We start from the raw sequence: 21,298 nt of genomic DNA, 5'->3' as shown, positions 1-21,298 counted from the left end.
CATCGCTTATCTGAAATTTCACTGTAGTGGCTCATCTTGTATTTTCATTTGCTGGCTCTGGCATGCCCACTCTTGTCAGAATCAGGATCAGAGAACTGGAGAAGGGAAGAATTTCCATACCTTGTGACTTGATGTTATGTAAGGCCAAACCCCACTTTTGATAATGTCAGCATTCCCCAGGGCCATCTGGGGGGACCTGTGTGGCCTTGCGAGTCCGGAGGGTTTCCATCTAGGGCCTGCTATGGATGGGTGCTGCGGTTAACTGATCAGAGACCTTGTCCCCTTACTGTGGGGCTGTGTGTCTGTATCTGGAGGGGAGCACCAGTGAGGGCAGCTGAGGTGTGAGCAGTGTCCTGGGGCACGTCTGACTGGTGTGCCAGACCTCCCTCGCCCACCCTGCCCCCCACCGACGCCCTGTGGTGGGGGCTGTGGGAGAGTGCGCTTGCTCAGCCACCTGTCTCTGCGGATGCTCCCTGGGAGGAGACCCTTACTGAGTGTGCTGCCCTCCCCAACAAATGCCCTGTCCTGCCCATGTTCAGGTTATGGCCCTGAGAACCTGACCCCAGGCTGCGGTAGAATCCCTGCTGCCCCCACCCACAGCAGGGGGCTGATGAACACAGACCAAAGCTGTGCCGGCCCAGACTGTGCCCTGCCCCCGCCAGGAGCCAGCTCCAGCCCTCCAGCCCGGGTGTCAGAGACGCCCCCCATGCGGCTGGACGCACCCCCAGAGGCTGCGTGTCGGTGGCTCCCCGTCCTTCATTCCCACCCAAAAGCGGATTATCTTTGTGGCTCTTCATTATGGAGAGTCGCAAACTTGAAGAAAGGAGACAAGAAGGGACACCCATCACCTAGATTTCATAGTGTTGACATTTTGTCACAGTGCCTTTGACTGTTTTTCTTGCTAAAGTACGTTAGAGCATATTATGGACATGACGATATCGGAAGTATTAATCTTTAAAAATGCCAGCATTTGGCAGCCGTCACACCTCACAGAATGCCCAGCTATTCCTCGATGGCGTCTGGTCCTCAGTCCATCCCCAGGGTCCCTCAGTTAGCGCAGGTTTCTTTCTCAGCCGGTTGGTTCACACCCGGGTCCCCTCAGGATCCCACACGCATTGGGTTGTTGTGTTTTAACCTAGAGCAGCCTGTCCTCTCTGCATTTTCCCTATGTGCTGAAGGGGGGCATTTGTCCTGTAGAATGTCCCACTTCTGGACGCTCTGCTTTTAGCTGCTGACTTAAGTTCCAGTGGTTCTGGTTACCAGTTGCTGTACAGCCAGCTTCGCCAAAGCTTGGTGCTGAGAGCAATAGTGGCCGCGTAATTTGTTCAGGAATTTAGGCGGGCTTGGTCAGGCCCTTTTCCAGCAGTACATGGCATCGGCTGGGGACATCGGCGGTATTCACCTGGCCTGCAGGCTGTTGGAGGCGTCCAGAATGGACTCACCCACAGCCTGGTGCTGTGATCGGGAGGAGTGGACGTCTGGGCTCGAGTCCCCGGTCTCTGGCAGGGAGTCACAGGCCTTCCCAGTGGCCCAGTGCTGGCGGAGACCTAGGGGAAGCTGCCCCGCCTCTAGAGGGGGCTCAGCGTCCCTGCCAGTCCCCTCCGGGAGCAGTTGCAGTTCTGAGGCTCGTTGCTTAGGCGTGGTCACAGGCTCATCCCTCAGCCAATCGCAGTGAAGAGGAGGATGAGCGTTACGGATTGGCCGAGTGTGGTCATGTGCTGCCCCCCAGCTGGGCTCATACCCCCTGACCCTCCTGGAGGCTGGTGGGGTTCCTGCTTGTAGAGAGGCCCACTTAGGACGCAGGCTTCTTTTTGTTTTTGCAGCTAGACCTCGAGAGCTAAGAGCTGAGTTAATTATAGTCCTCAGCTAATACCACACTGTTATCTTGGGTCTCTGCAGGGTCTCGCTCTTATTTTATTGGCCAGTTTATTCCCCTGTCTTTGCTCCCCACACCATTCCACTTCCCCACTATGGGCAGACGTCCAGTTCTGTTGGGTTTGTATCTGTTTCCCTGTGTTTTGCAGATGGCATATTTTACCTTGGGCGTGTGCATTTATACTTCACAAATGGTGTTGGGCTCTATCTTGTTCTGTTTCTTTCCTTTTCCACCTAGTGTCTGTTTTTAGGTCCATCCTTGTTGCTCTTCGTACACAGAATCGTTGACTTGGAGTTCTGTGGGGTCCTCATGGGGGTGTGTCTGTCAAGCCCCGGCAGGAAACAGGGGACCCCTCCCAGGGTTTACTGGAGGAGTGGTTAGTGAGAGACCTGGAAGAGAGGTGTGGGCAGGGTTAGCTGACGGTACAGGGGTACAGGGCGTGGGGCAACTCTCAGAGGGTGGGTGGGTGGGTAGGGAGCCCTTAGGGCCCTGGGCCTGGAGGGGTGGGGGAGGGGCAGCTCTCACAACCCAGCAGGGTCACTCACGGGCTGTTGCCTTGGTGGGGGTGGGGGGACAGTCACCACCAAACCCTGCCTTGAGGGAAGGAGGGAGGGAGCAGGGGGAATAAACACCCCAATCTCTCTCTCCCACCCTCTCATCTCCTGCCAGTGGCTGCCATTGGAGGATGCAGGAGCCCAGGGGCTGCAACCTGAGGAGGTCAGCCTGTTGGGTGCAGAGCAGGGTGGAGAAGGGCGGAGAGCAGACGTGGGACAGGTAACTGGCATACTGGCCTGCACCTGCCGTCCCCTCCTACCAGCAGACGAATTCCCCGTCTGGTGTGTGACCTGGGTGTCTCTGGATAGCTCCCGGGCACGAGAGCTCGGCGCTCATCTGCCACGCGTGTGGGCCACTCTGCACAGCGCCCGCTCTGGTGGTCACTCAGGCCAGCGGGCACTATAACAGTGATAATCCAGCTCAGCCAGTCCGACGGGTGTGGGGCAGAGCCACGGGGGTTTTGTTTTGCGTCTCTCTGGTCTCTGGTGAGCTCCTGCTTCGGGAGTGTGCGCCCCTGTGACCCTGCCCGCGGGCACTGGGCAGCCTGGCTGCAGGGTCTTTGTAGGCTGACCGCAGTCTGGCTCTGGGGCTCCCCTGCGGGGAGGTCAGGCGCCCTTTCTTAGCCCCTCCCCTCACGGCTCCTCTTTTCAGCTTGGGGGTGGGGTCCCCTTCTGCAGAAGCCGGACCTTTGGGGGCTGCTTGCTGTGGAGGCTATGGGAAAATAGCAGTTGGAGTCCCCGGAGGGGCGTGTTGGAATCTGAGAAGCAGCCATATGGAGATGGTGCCCTCCTGTTTCTCACTTGTGTGTTTCCAGCCCTGCTTGCTTGTCTCCAGGGACAGGGAGCTCACGCCCTCCCCCGGCAGCCTGGTTGTCCCTGACCCTGAGAGAGCTTTCCCCACGTGGAGCTGAGATCTATGCCCTGAACCCCACATGCACGCCGTGGGCCCAGGACCCATCAGAGCAGCTGTGGAGGTGTGCCAGGGCCCCCTGAGGCTGCTCCTTTCCAGGTGAGCCTCCTCCCCACTGGGCCACCTCCTCTGGACACATCCCAGCCGGTCCCATCCCCCTCACGGGTGAGCATACCCCCTCTAGACAGCACCGTGCTCTGAGCAGCACGCAGGGGGCCCCAGACTTCCGTTCTCCCAGCTGGAGACCAGAGTGGGAATGCCCGTGGGGTTCCCAGTTCCGAGGTGAGCCGGGGGACCCTGAGTTCAGGCACACCCAGCCATGTGTGAGTGAGCAGAGAGGCCACATAGGCCTTGTGGGAGCAGGAGCCCATACGCCGTGTGACATCTCAGAGTGGCCAGGGCACAGTGGTTTTCAAGAGGAGTCAGAAACCTGAATTTTCATGTGAACGTTTCCAATTTGTAAATGCTAGTAATTAATTTAAAACTAAAAACCCACTGTGCGCAACAAACAAAACACACTCGTGGGCTGGATAGCACCTGTGGGCTTGCAGCCATGACTTAAGGTGTGGTAGAGCCCCTCCAATGTATACAGATGCACAGCCGAGGCTCACAGAGGGCAGGGCCTTGCTCAGGGTTGCACAGCAAATGAGGAGCACACAAAGTCAGGGTCTGATGTTTTCTGTCATCCCTCTGGGCCTGGGATGGGGGTGATGGGCGAACCTGAGATCCAGAATCACCTGAGTGTGGGCAACACGTGACTCTGGGAGCTCTAAGGGCCTGGCCACCCTGGGGGCGGTGGGGGTGAGCAGAACTAGGGGCCAACTTTTGGAGAATGCGAGGTGGGTGTGGCAGGGCTGGATGGGGACAGAGTCCCTCTGGTAGAAGCCTGCCAGCCTGTGGTGGGAATATTTGCCTCTCGGAGTGCATTATTCCTGTGAGTGTGGGATGGGCGGAAAGGCAGATGGAAGGTGGGAGGAAGGTTTAGGTCTCGGTCTGCTAAGGTTTCCTTTCTTAAATGACACTGTTGAGAGTGGATTGAGGGCCTTGGTACCCCCCGCCCCACCTCCAAGCAGAGGGTCACTGACATTGTCACTGGGATCACAGGCCCGGTTCTCCCAGCGGCTGATTCCTAATTGCGGTCACTTTATGGAGCCCTCTGCCCTGCTGAGGTGGCTTCTCAGCTTGGGGGAATGTGTGGGTCCAGTCGGTTGGAGTCCAGGGACAACCGCAGCCTCTGAGCCTGGCGCAGGCACCTGTTCCTGGTGGCGTCCTTACCATCTTCACTTGGGTGATCCCTGGGCTTCTCAGACTCGGCATGGCCCAGCCGGGGCTGCGTGTCTGCCCGCAGGCCCCTGGCCCTCCTTCCACAGCCTTCCCTGCCTCTGGAAGCCACAGCTCTGTCCTTCCAGGTGCTTGGGCCAAAACCTTGGCTCGTCCCAGACTCTTCTCCTGTCACACTCCATCCAGTCCATCAGCAAATCCTGTCCATTCTACCTGCAAAATAACTCCCCTTCTGCCGTCCTCTCCTGCCTCCTGACACTTACTGCCCTAGCCGTCTCTTGCTCCACTCCCTGGTCTCCCTCCTCCAGCCTAGCTCCCTTGTTCTCAACACAGCAGCCAGACAAATTCCTTTTAAGTCTAGAGTCCTGTTAGGTCATTCCGGGCGCCAGGGCTTCCAGCGGCCCTCACGACAGCCAGATGCCCTGCTTGATCTGGCTGTTTTCACACTCGCCCTTGCTCACAGGCTCAGTTATGGTGGCCCTCTGCTGTTCCTCACCCCCCTCCTACTGATCATGCCTCAGGCCCTTTGCATGTGCTGTTCCTGCCCCTGACATACTTTGCCTCCAGATATTCAGATGGCTGTCTCCATTGATTCACTCAGGTCTGAGCTCAAATGCCACTTTTTTAGAGAGGCCTTGCTTGACCACCCTTGTAAAATAGGCTCTCCCACATCCCTAGTCACTTCCTGTTCCCTTTCCGTGCTTTCATTCATTTATTTCTTCATTGTTCTTATTGCTGCCTGGCATACGGTAATCTGCTGAATGGCCGTGGGTTTATACCGGCCTCCCCCCACTAGTGAGTTGGGCGCTGCCAGGATGGCCAGAAGGCTTGTTTTACCTGCTGATAAACCCCCGTTCTGGGGTGCCCGGCCCACAGGCCTGTTCAGGTAGTTCTGGTTGACCGGCCAGTAGAGGCAGAAGGTTTCCTGTTCTGCGGGACGCTGGTCACTCTGTCACTGCCCCGGACACGGGGCCACGGGGCCTTGCGCTCCAGCTGTGCTGTCCTGCTCTTGCCCTGGGCTCAGCCGGGAGGCAGCAGCCCAGGCTGCTTCCTCTAGAAACAGCAGGGGCTCTGCTCTGCTTCCCTTTTCCTCTTTTTCATCAGAAACTTTTAAGAGTGATTATATTTTTTAGGTTTGAAATGACAAACACTTAAAACACTAGAGATGTCGCTTCATTCTCATTTTTCCCCCTTTTTTTTTTTTTTTTTGGTGAGGTGATTAGTCCTGAGCTAACACTTGTTGCCAGTCTTCCTCTACCTTATGTGGGACGCCACCACAGCATGACTTGATAAGCAGTGTGGGGGTCCACGCCCAGGATCTGGACCTGCGAACTCCAGGCTGCCAAAGTGGAGCGCAGGAACTTAACCACTATGCTGGCCTCCAGGCTGGCCTCTTTTTTTTTCTCCTTTTTAAAAAAAGCAGACAGTTTTAGCAAAGTGCGTGCAAACAATAGCCCGGCATGGGGGCTCCGCCCGGGGCTGGCGGCAGGGTGCTGCGGGTGGGCAGAGAAGGAGCCCTGCCTGTGACCCAGGAGCACACTGACTCGGTGGGGGACTCAGGGTGGGCTGTGGGACCAGTGACTTCTGTGGGGGTGGAGGTGGGGGAGGAGTGAGGACTGGTGAGAAGGTGACGTTTGAGTGGCTCATAGAGGATGTCAAGGAGGGGCTACAAGAGCCCCGCAGGAGTGTCATGTGAGGGCCCTGAGAGGGGAGGGTCCGGCGGCTCCCTTGGGGAATCCAGACTTTCCTTTCTGGCCACAGGAAGCTGGGAAGCAGGGTCTGGGGCGGGGTGTGTGGGGGTCCGCTGCTCTCAGATCAGACTGGCCTGCAGAGAAAGGGCAGGAGTGGAGTTGGGGAGGGCAGAGTGGGTGGGAGGGGAGCCTGAAGCTGGGGGCAGAGAGAGTGGAGAGCTGTTCACAGGGGAGAGCAGACAGGACTTGGGGTGTGGGGGGGTGTTGGGGACAGTGGGTGTCCAGCACAGTTCTGGAAATGGTGGTCACATTTGCTGAGGCAGCTGAGGAGGTTGTCAGGAGCCTCCCCTTGGGCTAAGCTTGCAGTCCAGGGGCTCTGTTGGGGGATCCTGAGCCCTGGGGTCTGAGGGCCAGGTGGGGGACTTGGCTGGCCATGCCAAGGCCTGGAGGCGGCTTGTTCTTGCCCAGCATCCACCTGACCATGTCCTCTGGCTGGCAGCCACAGGCCTCTGGCTGGGGGTCGAGCTGGGTTTTTGGGGGAGAGAAATTGTTTGGGTGGTCGTGTGTGTGTGTGCACGCGATGGGACTGCGTGTGCAAGACCACCCGTGGTGTCCTGGCATGTGGGTGAGACAGTATATGTAACTGTGGAGGACTGTGCGGGGTGTGTGAATGACTGCGGTGCTTGTCACTGAGGGCTGGAGAGACCCAGAGTGCCCCAGGCATGCTGGACATGTGCCTTGGTGAGTGAGTGTGACTGAGCGAGAGTGCAGGCATGAGTGTGTGGGTGTGAGAGTGTGTGTGTGTGTGGGACTGTGGGCAGGAGGGTCCCACCCAGAGGGTAGGTGTCAGAAGGCAGACGAGGGTGGGGGTCAGCGGCCCTGAGTGGGACCATGTTGGTGACTCTGTCAACACCTGTGGCACCTGAGCGACAGTGGATGCCCCATCTGTGCATCCGAGCAGACGTGACTGGGAGCGTGTGCAAGGGGACGTGGGAATGAGTGCACGCGTGGGCCGTGTTACAGGGGTGCACACGTGTGAGTGGAGGTGGCTGAGGCTGTGTCCCTGTGCGTGTGCTGGTGTATGTGCCTGGGGGATGCATGTGTCCACGTGTGCTGGCCCGTGTGGTGCTGACAGGTGTCCTTTCCGATTCCCCCAGGGCCTCCCAGGAGAGGGGACTGTTCATCTCGAGGTGGCACCTGGGCTGGCTGTGGGACCATGGCGCTGCTCCGGGAACGTGCGGGAGCCTGGCTGGCCCTGGCCCTGGCCCTGGCCTTGGGCCTGAGCATGGGTGCGGCCGCCCCGAGGCAGGATTGCACGGGCGTCGAGTGCCCGCCGCTGGAGAACTGCATCGAGGAGGCGCTGGAGCCAGGTGCCTGCTGCGCCACGTGCGTGCAGCAGGGCTGCGCCTGTGAGGGCTACCAGTACTACGACTGCTTGCAGGGCGGCTTTGTGCGAGGCCGCGTGCCCGCCGGCCAGTCCTACTTTGTGGACTTCGGCAGCACTGAGTGCTCCTGCCCACCGGGTGGCGGCAAGATCAGCTGCCAGTTCATGCTGTGCCCAGAGCTGCCGCCCAACTGCATCGAGGCCGTGGTGGCAGCCGACAGCTGCCCGCAGTGTGGCCAGGTGGGCTGTGTCCACACTGGCCGCAAGTACGCAGCCGGCCACACCATCCACCTGCCGCCCTGCCGGGCCTGCCACTGTCCTGACACCGGGGGCGAGCTCATCTGCTACCAGCTCCCTGGTTGCCATGGAGACACTGAGGCCATGCCAGCCGCCTCCACCGGGAACTTCTCAGATGCCGAGGAGGGTGACCCTGAGCGACACTATGAAGACCCCTACAGCTACGACCAGGAGGTGGCTGAGGTGGAAGCTGCGGCGGCCCTGGCGGGCGAGCTCCAGGCTGGCGCAGGGGGCCCAGCTGCTCTGGGAGGCGGGATTCGGCCACCATCAGCCATCCAGGCCACCCCTTGGCCGGCTTCCCTCCCCAGGCCCACAGTGGCTACTGCCTTGGGTCCCCCGGCCCCCATGCAGGCCAAAGCCACGAGAGTGATGGAGGACAGCCAGGAGGAAGGAGAGGAGGAGAGGGAGGAGTTGACGGTCAGGGAGCGGCCGGCAGCAGGTGGCCCCAAGGGGCTGGATGGGCCACCCACCACACGCCCAGCTGGGCCTGGTCTCCCTGTGCAAGAGGAGGTGGCAGAGGCCAGGGCAGGACCCGAAGAGAATCTCATCCCGGACGCCCAGGCCACTCCCCGCAGCACTGGGCAGGAGGGAGCTGGGCCCATTCCACAATCAAGCACGGCCAGTGTCCTCCCGTTGCAGGCCACACTGAGCTCTCCTGGGGGCCCAGTGGAGCCCAGCACCCATACCATCCTGACTGCATCTCCGCACAAGGCAGCTCTGCTTCCACCCACTGAGGAAGGGCCCAAGCAGTCGCCGGTTCTACCCCGTCCTCGGCCAGAGGAGGACACAGACCCCAACTCTGTCCATTCTGTCCCCAGAGGTGACTCTGAAGGTAAGCCCCTTTCCTAGTTCCTCCAGGGGCACCCAGCCCAGGGAAAGACAGCCTTGGGGCCTGTCCTTGCCCCGGGTCTCTGCACAGCTGCCTGGGGTAGGGCAGGCCTGGGTCTGTGGAGCCAGGCTGGAACTGCAGTGTGGGGCAGGAGGCTCTGAGATGGAGCTTTCTCCCTGGTCCTGTTCCTGGCGATAGAGTGGGTGATGGGGTGAGGTCCCTGTCAAGGTGGGTGCTGGGCTACCTGGTCGGGCTGTGGTTGAGGGCCTCTTAGGCATACCTCTTCAGGGCTGGGGGATCCCCAAAGAGGAGGGTTCCAGCTCAGGTGCATGCTGGGCCACTGGGGTCCATGGGTGGCCTGGCAGGAAGAGGGGAGCTTCACAGATCTGGTGCAGCTGCCTGCTCACATCCTCCCTGATAGTAGCCCCTGGGCACGGCTGTGTTCCTGGTCTCTGAGGTGGCAGTAGAAGGGCCACTGTCTCTTGTGGGGGCTCCTTGTGAGAACCCAGCACCGGGTCTGCCACCCCTCCAGCTAGGGGTCCTGTTAACACACAAGTCGTTCTCATCCTTCCTCTGCTCAGCACTCTGCTGTGGCTCCCACCTACTCAGAGGAGAAGCCAAAGTCCTCTCAGGGGCCACATGCCCTGCACAGCCTGCCCCCGTGACCTCCTGGACCTCCTTTTCATCACCCTTGTCTTGGTCCATTCCAGCTGCTAGAACAGAAATACCATGGACTGGGTGGCTTGAACAACAGACATTTATTTCTCACAGTTCTGGAGGCTGGAGGTTCAAGATCAAGGTGCCGGCAGATCCAGTGTCTGGTGAGAGCCTGCTTCCTGGTGTGCAGACGGCGGTCTGCTCTGTGTCCTCACAACGTCCATGTGAGGTCACAATGAGCAGATGAGAATGCATGGCAGCTGAGATGCAGCAGAGGAGGAGCAGGCTCTCTGTCATCTCTTCTTAAACGAGCACTGATCCCATCAGGAGGGCTCCACTCTCATGACCTAATTATCTCCCCAAAGCTCCATCTCCAGAAACCAGCCCGTTGGGGATTAGGGTTTTAACATGAATTTGGGAGGGGGGCATGGACACTCAGTCCATAGCAACCCTCCCCATCCCCAGGCACCTTCCAGCCCAGGGCCTTTGCACTTGCCACTCCCTCTTCCTGAAATACTCTTCCAAGTGGCTCCTTCCTTCCCTCCATTTAGCTCTCTGTTCAAGGTCTCCTCCCCAGAGAGGCCTTCCCTGACTGCCTAGTTGAAAGAGCAGCCCACCTTCCTTTAGCCTGCTTTAATTTCCCTAGGGGTGCCTGGCATTATAGTACATAGTTACTTGTTGAGCCTTGTGTTCTCTAGTAGAATGTTAGTGCCATGAGCAGAGGGACCACATTGGTCATCTTCTCTGCTATGCCCAAGGCCTCCAGCAGGGCCTGGCGTACAGCTGCTGCTCTATAAACATTGGGTGAATGAATGTGTGAATCAGTGGGGGCTCTCTGGCCACCCCCTCTATCCTATACCACCTCACCCTAGTTCCCCTGCCACCCCATGAGTACCCTATGCTGTCCTCTCCCCTCTGTTCCTTTCTTGCTCACACTGATCCCAGGCACCTCAGGCAGCACCTCCTCCAGGAAGCCTTCCTTGAATCTTTGTGTGTTGTCTGACCCCCCACCCCCTGCCCTAGGGAGTTGTCTAGTTGTCAGAGATCTCTCCCCACAGCTGGGAGTCTTTGTCTCGTTCAATCTTGTATCATCCACTCCATAAACCTTCATTAAGTGTCAAGTGCGAACAGGCCCTGCGGAGGCGGAAATGGACCAATCTGGCCCGGGTCCACAGGCGGGGGCTGTGAGGGAGGGATGTATGGGTGGTATCTGGGAAGGTTTTCTGGAGGAGGGGGCATGAGGGGGCCTTGGGATTTCTGTGGCATTCCCATCCACCTCCTTGCTGCCCACAGGTGTGTGGCCTGGGCCCCATTTTCCTATCTGTCAAGTGTAGCTCTTGCTGGGCGTCGACTGTGTGCACAGCCTGTGTACACGCAGTGAAGGGTGGAACTCCGGGCTCCTCCCGACCTGTGGGACCTGCAGCCCAGGTGGCTGTCCTTCTGGCCCACTTATGGCGGGCAGGGCACAGATTCACCCTCGAGGAGCGTGAGGTGCCGCCCCATTTCTTTGACATGATCTTCGCCATAAACTGGGGAGGTAGGCTCCTTCTCATTTTAAGCTGAGCAGGTCAAGGTCAGAGAGGTGTGGCTAGTGGCTCCAGGTCACACAGTGGGAGTTGGTGGGCTGGGATGAGAGCAGTGGGCTTCAGGGTCCTCCTCCCCCCCAGCCCTGAGCCTGCGGGAGGTGGGGAGCATGTGTGGGGCGGGGCAGGGCTGTAATGGAGTACACGTGTGCCTGGGGAGGGCTTGCGGGCCTGGCTCTGGAGCCTGGTGCATGCACTGTTTGGGCTGCAGCCTCTAGGGTTTCCAAAGCAGGCGCAGCCCTGTCCCCCACCCCCGGCTCTGGCTGCCAAGGCCTTTCTGTGGTTCTGGGCCTGTGGAATCTTGGAGAATTGTTTTGTTCTCAGGAGCCCTAGATGTTTTTTCTCTGCCTTGGGTTTTCTCAAATGGATTTGGGGTGTGGCCTTTGATGAGGGCTGCTCCTGGGTAGGGGCCCCTGATTGAGGGCCCCTTATTCCGTCTCAGGGCTGTCCTGGCGGAGGGCTCAGCACATGCAAACCCATAGCGGGGCACGGACAGGCGGCTGCGTTTTTTCCATGTGCAGGGAAAGGAAGGTATAGGAGTTGGGGTAGGTGGATTTAAATGGGACCCAGGAGCTTGGCCCTGGCCAGATAAATGAGGGCCAGCATGCTATCCATCACCCCATCTGTCTTCCCTCCTCTCCTTACCCCGAGTCTGCCTGTCACCCACCAATTCATGTGCTCTGGCTCAAGTCCCCGTGTAACCTAGGCAAGCGGCTTACTGTCTTGTGCCTCATTTTCTCCATCTGTAAGTGGCAGAGAAGTCCCTGCCTTGTGGCACTCTTTTGAGGATTAAATGAGTTAATTCATGTCCAGTGCTGGCATGGAGCTTAGCACTTGCCGAGTAATTAAAAATGTTAGCCATTGTTAGTCACCATCCGTTCTTCAGTCCACCCACTTACTAAGAGATATTTATGGAGCCCCCTCTCTGTGCTGGGGATTGTGCCAGTGGAAAGGCAGGCACAAGCCTCTCCCCTTTGTGGGGTCCAATGGGGGAGGAGGGTGTTAAGTGGATAAGCACACACACATTTATTCATGGTCACAACTGAGTGCCTGCAGCATGGAAAGGGTAGGCAGTGGGAGGCCTTATAGGTGGGGGTCAGGTGCCTGATTGAGCGGCTTTGGGGAAGTGGGGGCCTTAGAGCCCCCCTGGCTGCTATTGTGAGTGGGGGCTGAGGGGATCCTGAGTGATGGAGGGGCACTTGTGGGGGTGGGGAGAAGATAGGGAGGTAGCTTTGCCAGTGCTCCCCCTTAGGGCCTGCTGAGAGGCAGGCCATGGGGCGGAAATGACCCCCAGCCATGTTGCCATGGCAGCCCTGGGGCCTGGAGAAGGTTTCCAGCCATTGCCCGAGGCTCTGCTGGTCGGGGGGGGGTCCTGTCTTTGAGCCAGAGCTGTGCCAGGGATCCAGGCTGTCTCTGAGCATGTCCAGATGTGGCCTAATGGAAGCCACGTGCCCGGCTCCCTGGGCTAGGGAGAGGGTCTGACGTCTGTTGTCACTCAGGGAGCTTTGTGAGCGTGCCTTCTACTGCTGGGCTGGCACGATGGAGGGAGCCTGGGGCCACCCCCCACTGCCCTCCTGCGTCACAAAGGGTGGAACCCTGGGACAGGGCGGCCTTCAGGAAGCCAGGGGTTCCTGGAGCAGCTGGAGGCAGCCCCCCTCCTGGAAACGGCTCCAGCAAAACCTCTGCGGGCCCCAGGAACATGGCAGGAAAGGGGCCTCTTCCTCGGGGCCTCCGTAACCAGATTCTGCAGGGCAGGGGGCTTTGAAAGCTTTCATGTTCTGGTTAACAGAGAAACTTTAAAATTCAAATAGCTTTATATTAATTGCAAACACTGTGTTGTGCTTTTGCCTCCTGCCAGGCACTGTGGCGGACACTTGGTGATATTATCGCCTGTGATCCCCACAGCCGCCCCTTCGTTTACGGCAGAGGAGTCGGGCCGCTTGCCCACAGACAGACGTGCAGGAAGTGGTGGGTCCAGGTTTCCCTCACGTTTCTTCGTGTCTTCCTCCCTGATGGTCATTTCTGATTGCCCAGCGTGAGCGTGGGCTGTGACAGGTGCTGAACGTGTGGTGCTGAGTGAAACCCGGCACAGTCCCTGCCCTCAGGGAGCTTACAGCCAAGTGGGGAAGATGAAGAACCCGGTAGGCACACGGGTGGCCGAGGAATGAGGCCGTGTGCTCTGTGAACCTGTCTGGGGGGATCTGACTCCTCCTGGGGTCAGGGAAGGTTCCTAGGGGAAGTGATGTTTGAGCACAAGGGGTTGTTGACTGAGTGGTAGGTGGGGAGCAGAGAGAAGAGAGTGCTCCGGGCAGAGGACACAGCATGTGAAAAGGCGCTGCAGCTGGAGGGAGTGAATTGGATTGAAAGGAGGCTGTGTGGCTGGTGTAGAAGAGGCTGGGGAGGGGCAGGGGCCAGGCCCAGGGCAACGGTGTTTATCCTCAGGATGAAGATTTGGGCCTGTCCCAAGGGCAGTGGAGAGCCACTGAAGGTGTAAGGCAGGAGGCTGTAGATTCTTGTTTGTGTTGTGCAGCACTTCCTCTGGGGGCAGTGAGGGGAATGCAGGAGCAGGGCTCTCCCTGCCTCACTTTGCAGCCTCGGGAGCCGGCACCGGGCTTCCCAATGTCCATGGGTCTCCAAGGCCCCCCAGCATCACCAGGCAGTGGCTCCAGGGGGCAGGAGAGAGGGACCCGCCTAGACCCTCCCTGTTCTCAGAGGGTCCCTGCAGACCCTCCCCTCTCCTCTCCAGTGTTGGCCTGTGGGAGATTTAAAAACTCGTGTGGGGTCTGAGGAGTCCATAAGCATGGCCCAGGACCTGTGGGAGCCCATGTCCTATGCAACAGAATTCCCTCTTGCAAGAACACAAGGCTCCTGGAGCAGGCTGGGGAGGGGGTCGTCCTGTGGGAGCTGTGGCCCTGCTCAGTGGCAGAGCCCTGCGAGGAGAGGTTACAGGTGGGCCAGCTGGCCCTTTCCCTCCTCGTCTCCAGCCCCCAGGGCCTTGAAATGGGATGTGTCTCTGCCAGGTCTGCAGGGCGATTCTCTGGTCTGAAGCCCACCCATTGCCTGGGACATCACCCCCCGAGCCCCCGTTTCCTCACTGAGAAAGTGGCGTGGGTGTGAGCTGAGGCCGTGGTGAGGAGTATGCCTCAGGCGCGTGGCCTATGTGGAGTGAGGGTGTGGCCGGTGTCGGCCCCACCTCTGCCTGCTGTCCTGCTCGTGTGGTGCACACACCTCTCGTGTGTCCGCCTGTTAGCTTCTTTCTGCCAGGCGTGAGCACTGGAATTTTGTTGCAGACATTTAGACATTGGAAGACTGCATGTAAATTTCAGCGTGCTGGCTTTTGTTGAAAATTGGCAGTTGCCACTTTGGCAGCTGAGGTGGATTCTCTGCTGGAGTTTCACCCTGTGGCAACCTGGAGAGAGTCTGAGTGGTCATTCTGTGTCATGGAAGGGCAGCTGGCGTCCTGAGAGGGGAGGGGACTCTTCTGGAGGTCACAGCGGGCCTGGGCAGGGGACCCCAGTCTTCCAGTGGAGGGGGTGGGCTCACGCTTCCGTGGGGGCCCCGGAGCCGAGAGTGGGTCTGAGTGGCGTGTAGCTGGGCCCTCCCTGCCTTTGCCTGCCCCAGAGTGTATGTCTCTTGGAGGAAACCTGTGCATTTCACAGCTGCTCCCCATAGTGAGGGTCTGGGGCTAAGGCAAGGCCTGTCGTGGGTTTCTTTATTTTAATTTTTAAAACTGTGTTTTTCCTCTTTCTTTCAAAACAGCTTTATTGAGGTATTGTTCACATACCATAAAGTCCTCGCATTTAAAGTGTACAGTTCAGAGTTTTTGTCAGAGTTGTGCAAACATCATCAGAATCTAATTTTAGAACATTTTCGTCACCCCAAAAAGAAACCTCATACCCAGTATCAGCCACTTCCCATTCCCTCCTTCTGCCAGCCCCCAGCAACCACCAATCTACTTTCCGTCTCTATGGATTTGCATATTCTGGACATTCCTGGACATGGAATCATGCAATATATGGTCTTTTGGGACTATCTTTTGTCACTTAGCATAATGCTTTCAGTGTTCATCCACGTTGTAGCAGGTGTCAGTGCTTCATTCCTTTTTATGGCTGAATAACATTGCATTGTATGGATAGACCACATTTTTTTAATCCATTCATCCATTGATGGACATTGTGTTTCTACCTTTTAGCTATTATCAGTACTGCTGCTATTAATATTCATGTACATATTTTTGTGTGGACATGTGTTTTCATTTCTCTTGGAGTATACTTAGGAGTAGAATTGCTGGATCATATGGTAACTCTGTGTTTAACCATCAGATGAACTGCCAAACTGTTTTCTGCAGCAGCCGCACCATTTTACGTTTCCGCCAACGATGCATGGGGGTTCCAGTTTCTCCAGATCCACGTCACCACTCCTTGTTGTCTCTTTTTGAGTATAGCCATTCTAGTGGGTGTAAAGTGGCATCTCACTGTGGTTTTGATTTGCATTTCCCTGGTGACTAACGATGTTGATCATCTTTTCGTGAGCTTACTTTAGAAAATTCTAGAAAGCACAGAAAACACAAGCACACGTTCCATTAGCCACCAAAGTGATGACATCATCACCATGTCACGTAGTTTCTGGAAAACTCCAGTGTGTACTTGGGGGAGAAAGAGCATAAAGAAGGCAGCTAATGGGGTGGTGCTATTATGAGAGTAATGTGGACCGCATGGAGCCCTGGAAAGGTCTGGGGGACCCTCCAGGGCCTGGGACCACACTTGAGAACCTCTGGTCAATACAGCTACAAGCATGAGGGTGTGTGCATGTATTTTCACAAATACTGGCATATTATGCGCTCCGTTCTGTCCTGTGGTTTTTTCAATTAACAACATCTCTTAGAGCTTTTCCCTGTCAGTACGTGGAGAGTTCCTCTCCCAGCCAGTGCTCTGCTGTATGCACGTCTCATCTTTTATTTACGGTCCTACTGATGGGTGTTCAGGCTGTTTCCAGTCTTTTGCCATGAAAACATAAAGCTGCAGTGAGCACCGTTATGCCATACCCAGCATGGAATCCTGGGTCAATGTGCATGTGCATTCTTTATTTTTTCAGTGTAAACATTTATTGAAGTATAATTAATAGAACCCATCAAAAGCATCCAACTCAATAATGCATTTTCACATATGAACATACCTGTGTGACAGCACTCATGAAACATCGTGAGACAGCCCAGGTCACCTCTCAGTGCCCGGTCTGGGGACCCACTGCCCTGACTTCTGGCAGCAGACGTTAGTTTCCTGCTCTCAGACTTTTATAAATGAAACCATACAGGCTGTTCTCTTTTGCGTCCAGCTTCTTTCACTCAGCACAGTGTTCTGAGGTTCGCCGTGTTGCCTGGACTGTAGTTGGTCCTTTTTGTTGCTGAGAGGTGCTCCGTTGTGTGATGGACCCTGGTTTGGTTGTCCATTCTCCTGTCAAGGGGCATTGGGGTTGTTTCCAGTCTGGGGCCGTTAGGTAGCCTGTCGCTGTGCACCCCCTGGTACCAGTCTTTTGATGTCATCCACATGCGTTTCTTTTGGGAGGTGCTGGCTGCCGTGTGCACAGCTTTGGAAGACACAGGATGCATATTTAGAACCCTGGTGGATGTCAACTTGTCCTCCCTTGAGGGTATACCAGATTTTGCTCACACCTGCAATGTGTGTGAATGCCTGTTTCCCAAGTTTATTTATTCAGCAGATATTTATTGAGGGCTTCCTGCACTGTTATAGGTGCTGGGGTACAGCAGTGATCTAAACATGAAATTCCCGTCCCTCATGGAGCTTCCACTCTGGTGGGGGTGCACAGTGCATCAGGCGACTACATACAATTTGTGTTAGATGTGAAAAGTACTAAGGAGAAAAGGAAGCATGGTGTTCCCGACTTGGCCAGTCTGGGAGAGGAAGATAGCGTCTTATGGGTGGTCTCCATTTGCACATGTGCTTTGCTCTCCCCCCACCTTGGCCAAGGGCTCCCCAGCAAGTCTGGCCACACTCCCACCTACACTGTGTGCTGGTTGGGGGTCTTTCTGCCACTTGCCAAACTGATGCCAGTCCTTCCTGCTGGGGACGCACCTCAGGCACAGTCTGAATGCTCGATTGCCACAATAATGCAAGTGGCAGACCACCACAGAATCTCTGTTGCACACACAGAGTCTGTAGTCCACGGGCCACTCGGGCTCTACTGCCCAGGCCAGCTGATGTCAGCTGGGCTCACGCTTGTGAGTGTCTGCGGTCAGCTGCTCGGGGTGGTGGGGGGAGGGTTGGGGGAAGAGGGATGACTTCCACTGGGGTGGCCCGTCTCTGCTCCACGTGCTCTCTTGTTCTCCAGCGGGTTAGCCCTGGCTTGTTCTCGTCCTAGAAACAGGGTTCCAAGTGAGAGATGAGAAGTGCACAAGCGTGAGGATTTTTGGACCCAGGCACTGAACGAGCAGAACTGTTGCATTTGCCGCATTCTGTTGCCAGCCAGTTAGGAGGCCAGCCCAATTCAAGGGCTCCTCTTGATGGGAGTTGCTGCAGAGTCGCGTTGCAAAGGGTGTGCGTAAAGGAAGGGAGGAGAAGGGGGGCGATTGGTGCGGTGAATATGCCCCAGGCCCTGGGCCGGGTGTTGCCTGTACTTCATCTCACTTAGTCCCCAAACCACCTTACAACGAGTCCCTTCCTACCAGAGGGGAAGCATGTGCCTGACCCACAGCCCAGCAGCGAGTGAGTGGTGGGCCCAGCTCTGGACCTAGGTCCGTCGATGCTTAAGGCATCCCTGGATTTCCTGCTGGCTTCCCTAAGGTACAAGGCTCCCCAGGTTTGAGGCTGGCTCTGCCCCTCACTAGCTGTGTGGCCTTAGGCAAACTGCTTCACTGCCCTGGGCCCCAGTTTTCTCGTCTGTACAGTGGGCTCCCTGAGAGCTGCCTCCTAGAGCTGTGTTCTTGGTTGGAAGAAAGCTGGTGTCGGGCACCAGGTGCTGGGGTCTGTCCCCTACTAGGGCTCTGCTCACAGCTGGTGCCCTGGGTGTTGTGATTCCAGTCCTGGAGGCTCTGCTGGGAGGGTGATGGCCTCTGAGCTGCTTCCTGTTCACACTCCGAGCCCATGGCAGCAGATACAGCTTGCCTGAGGCTGAACCAAGCCCCTTTGGCCTCCTGCACCCTGAGCCTTCCAGAATCTCAGGTGCCTCAGTAGACTGGAGCTTGGATTTTGTGCTGCGGGCTTCCCTGGGAGAGTGTCAGCATCGCCTGCCTGCCTGCCTGCACCTCCTTCAAGCCAGGCCAGGGCGGTGTGGCCTCGGGCCTTTGTCCTGCAGCATCTGGGGCTTTGAGGGGGGAGCTTCTGCCTAGCCGAGGTCACCGTTGCGTGCACTGGGGCTCTGCGGGGCCCTCCTTGTTTTCTCCAGGGTCTCCACACTGGAAGGCTGGCTTGGGGCTGAGTCATGCTGGGGATGAACTAGCTTGGTCCTCAAAGGGCCAATCTTGCCCCTGCTGCCCCTGGCTATGTGACCTCAGACAATCAACTCACCCTCTCTGAGCCTTCGTTGGTGCATCTGTAGGACGGGGGAGTAATCTCTCCTGCCCCAAGATTCCTGAGAGGAGCAGGAGAGAGACTGTCAGCCAGCACAGAGCAGCTGCTTGGGACTGTGAGTCCCCTTCTTCCCCTGCCAGGGAGCGACTGCGCTCTGGGGGGTGAGAGTTTGGATGTGTTTTTGTTTCAGTGAACAGATGTGTGTCTTTGCTGTGGCCAGGAGTTGTCCCTTTTGGTGAAAAAGCAAAGGGCCAGGCCTGGTGGGGTTGGGTGGGGGTGTTAGCTGCTCATTTCCTGCTCTCCACCCTGCCTCTGTCTCTCCAGCTGCCTCCAGATGTGCAGTGGGGTTCCTCCCTGGCTGTTCGCTCCCTGCCTTAGGCTTTTGTCTCAGCGCCTGCCCACTGAGTCAGCAAAGGCCCCAGTCCTGAGATCCTTCCTGCAGCGGCCTGGCCTGGCCCTCTGCATGGGTCTCCACACGGTGCTGAGTTGGCTCCTCCTTCATGCTCACGGTGTGGACTCACGTAGGGGAGTGTTTATGACATGGCCGGCACTGTGCTCGTCGCTGGACCTGTAGCCTGCATTAGGCCTTATGACACCCCTGTTGGGGGGGGGGCTGTCATTATGCCCATTTTAGAGACGAGGTGACCAAGGCACAGGGAGGTTGAGTGAATTGTCCCAGGTCACTGAGGCCAGTGAAGCAGTTTGCTGATCACTGACTCTTGGCCTTTGCCCCGGCCACCTCCCTGGGTTTGCCCAGCTGCCCAGCATGAGGAGTCATGTCTCTGTTGCCCACAGACCAGGGCTCCAGGACTGCCCCATATCATTGGCCCCCAAGGGGCAAAGCAGCACTCAGGGCAGGGCTGGCAGGCCTCAAGCTCTGCACTTGCTCCCAGCCCCACTCCTCCCTGGCACAGAGTTTGGGATTCCGGGGTTCTCTCGGATTCATATGGTGGAGGGTGTGTAAGGCTGAAAGAGCAAAATCTGGCTGCAGAGAGCCTGCCTGCCTGGACGCAGAGAGCTCCTAGAACCTGAGACGGGGGTTGGGGGGAATGAGAGAAGCTGCCTTGTCTCGCTCCAGCCCCCACCCTCTCCCCTGCCCCACTCACTCATTCATAACATGTTTATGGGCCATGCGGTCTAGACCAGCTGTGTTGAGTGCCAGGGATCCAGTGGGAACCAGAAAGGTGAAGACCCTCCTTCCAGGGTGGACATACCTGCTGCGACCAGCAGGCCTTTGAAACACGCCCGGGGGAAGCAAAGCTGGATGCCTGGAGGTGAAGCAGCTGAGGGACAGGAGCCATGGGGACCAGGGACAGCGCCTTGAACGCGGGGCAGCTGCTCCCCAGCTCCAGTTGTCCAGGGGTGGGGAGGCCCAGCATTGCCCATAGCTTTGCATTTTCCAAAAAAAGCCTGGGATCCGGAGTTTTACGTGAAAGCTCCCAATTCGTAAATGTTGGCAACTAATTAAAATATATTAAGACACCAATAAAGCATGCAGTAGGCACCAGTTTGCTGCCACAATTTAGACTCACAGAGCACCAACTTCCCCTGTCCCCCTCCATCCCCTAACACAGCGAGGACTGCATAGAGGCCCAGAGGTGGGTAAGGGGCTGGCCGGAGACTCACAGCAGGCTCAGAGGATGGGGTTCCCAAAGTCCTGCCTACCAGTGTGGGGCACTTTCCTCCCAGACACTCCTGCCTAGTGGAGTCAAAGCGTGGGGTACAGCCAGCACATGCAGAGGGCACCTGAAGAGAGTGTCGCCAAGGGACTGCGTGCAGAGGTGAGGGTGGGGTTGGGACCAGCAGGGCAGGGTGCAGCACCTGGGCTGGCAGCAGTGGGAGCTGTCACCCCCAGGCCTGCAGGGGAACCTGGTGAGAGCTGAGGCTCTGGGGAGAGCTGTGGCCTTAGGGGACCTGTGCTGCAGCCCCTCCAGGTCAGCCTCTGTCAGCAAAGAGCAGGTGCAAGGCGGATCTGGGACAGATGGGGACAGGAAGCAGGCTTGGTGGAGGCGTGGCTGCCAGGGGATCAGGGTCTCTCCGAGATGCCACCTCCCAGGCTTGGGTGTGGCTGTGCTCTTCCTGAGATGGGCGACCCTAGGTCAGTGGGCGAGGGCTGCTCGTAGCCTCAGCCTGGAGGTGCTGGAGCCAGCTGCTGACACCAGGGGAATCAGCTGCTGACACCTCGTCCACCGTGGGAATGCGAGTCTGGAGCTGAGGGCAGAGGTCGGGGCTGGAGGTGGAAACCCATCAGAGAACGGCTTCTGTTTCTTCCCCATCAAGTTGGCCCACTAGGCAGGTGGGCAGCGGGTGGGTGGTGGGTGAGCGCCCGAGGAAGGTCTCATATTTCGTTATCCATCACTGCCTGGCCCCTGAAGCCTGGAGGCAGGAACAGAGAGGCCAAGGGTCTTGCCTGAGGTCGCTCAGCCAGTGGGAGGAGAGCAGGGTTCTGGGCAGGGTCCTCTGGCTCCTAGCTCCGTGCTCCCACCTTCACCCAGCTTATGGCTCTCAGCATGGAGTACTGTCCCCGCTCCGCTTGGGCATGGGGATGTTAACCTGCCTCTCCTGGGACCCTCTGATGGTGCTCACTGCTTCACTTGGAATATTCAGAGTCACCAGTCACTGCAGGCTGCAAGGGGAACAGGACAAAGGATGGAGGTAAATTGGGGGGTGGAGAAGAGAACTGGTCAAGGTCTAGGTGGGGCTGGAGCCT

General features: G+C 57.6%; 1 protein-coding gene across 5 annotated transcripts in view; it reads left to right on the top strand.

Moving 5' to 3' along the window:
- FBLN2 (fibulin 2) overlaps nt 1-21,298 on the top strand; it is an 89,407-nt gene that overhangs the window by 19,756 nt on the left and 48,353 nt on the right. For all 5 annotated transcript variants that reach the window (XM_058566215.1, XM_058566225.1, XM_058566244.1 and 2 more), the window contains exon 2: nt 7,470-8,825. In XM_058566215.1, coding sequence (XP_058422198.1) covers nt 7,529-8,825 — 1,297 coding nt within the window. In that variant the 5' untranslated portion in view covers nt 7,470-7,528. The remainder of the gene's footprint in view (nt 1-7,469; nt 8,826-21,298) is intronic.

The sequence above is a fragment of the Diceros bicornis genome, chromosome 2, assembly GCF_020826845.1.
Source record: "Diceros bicornis minor isolate mBicDic1 chromosome 2, mDicBic1.mat.cur, whole genome shotgun sequence".
NCBI classification, from domain to species: Eukaryota; Metazoa; Chordata; class Mammalia; order Perissodactyla; family Rhinocerotidae; genus Diceros; species Diceros bicornis.
The sequence above is the reverse complement of the archived record's forward strand: the minus strand, read 5'-3'. Positions and strand labels throughout refer to the sequence as shown.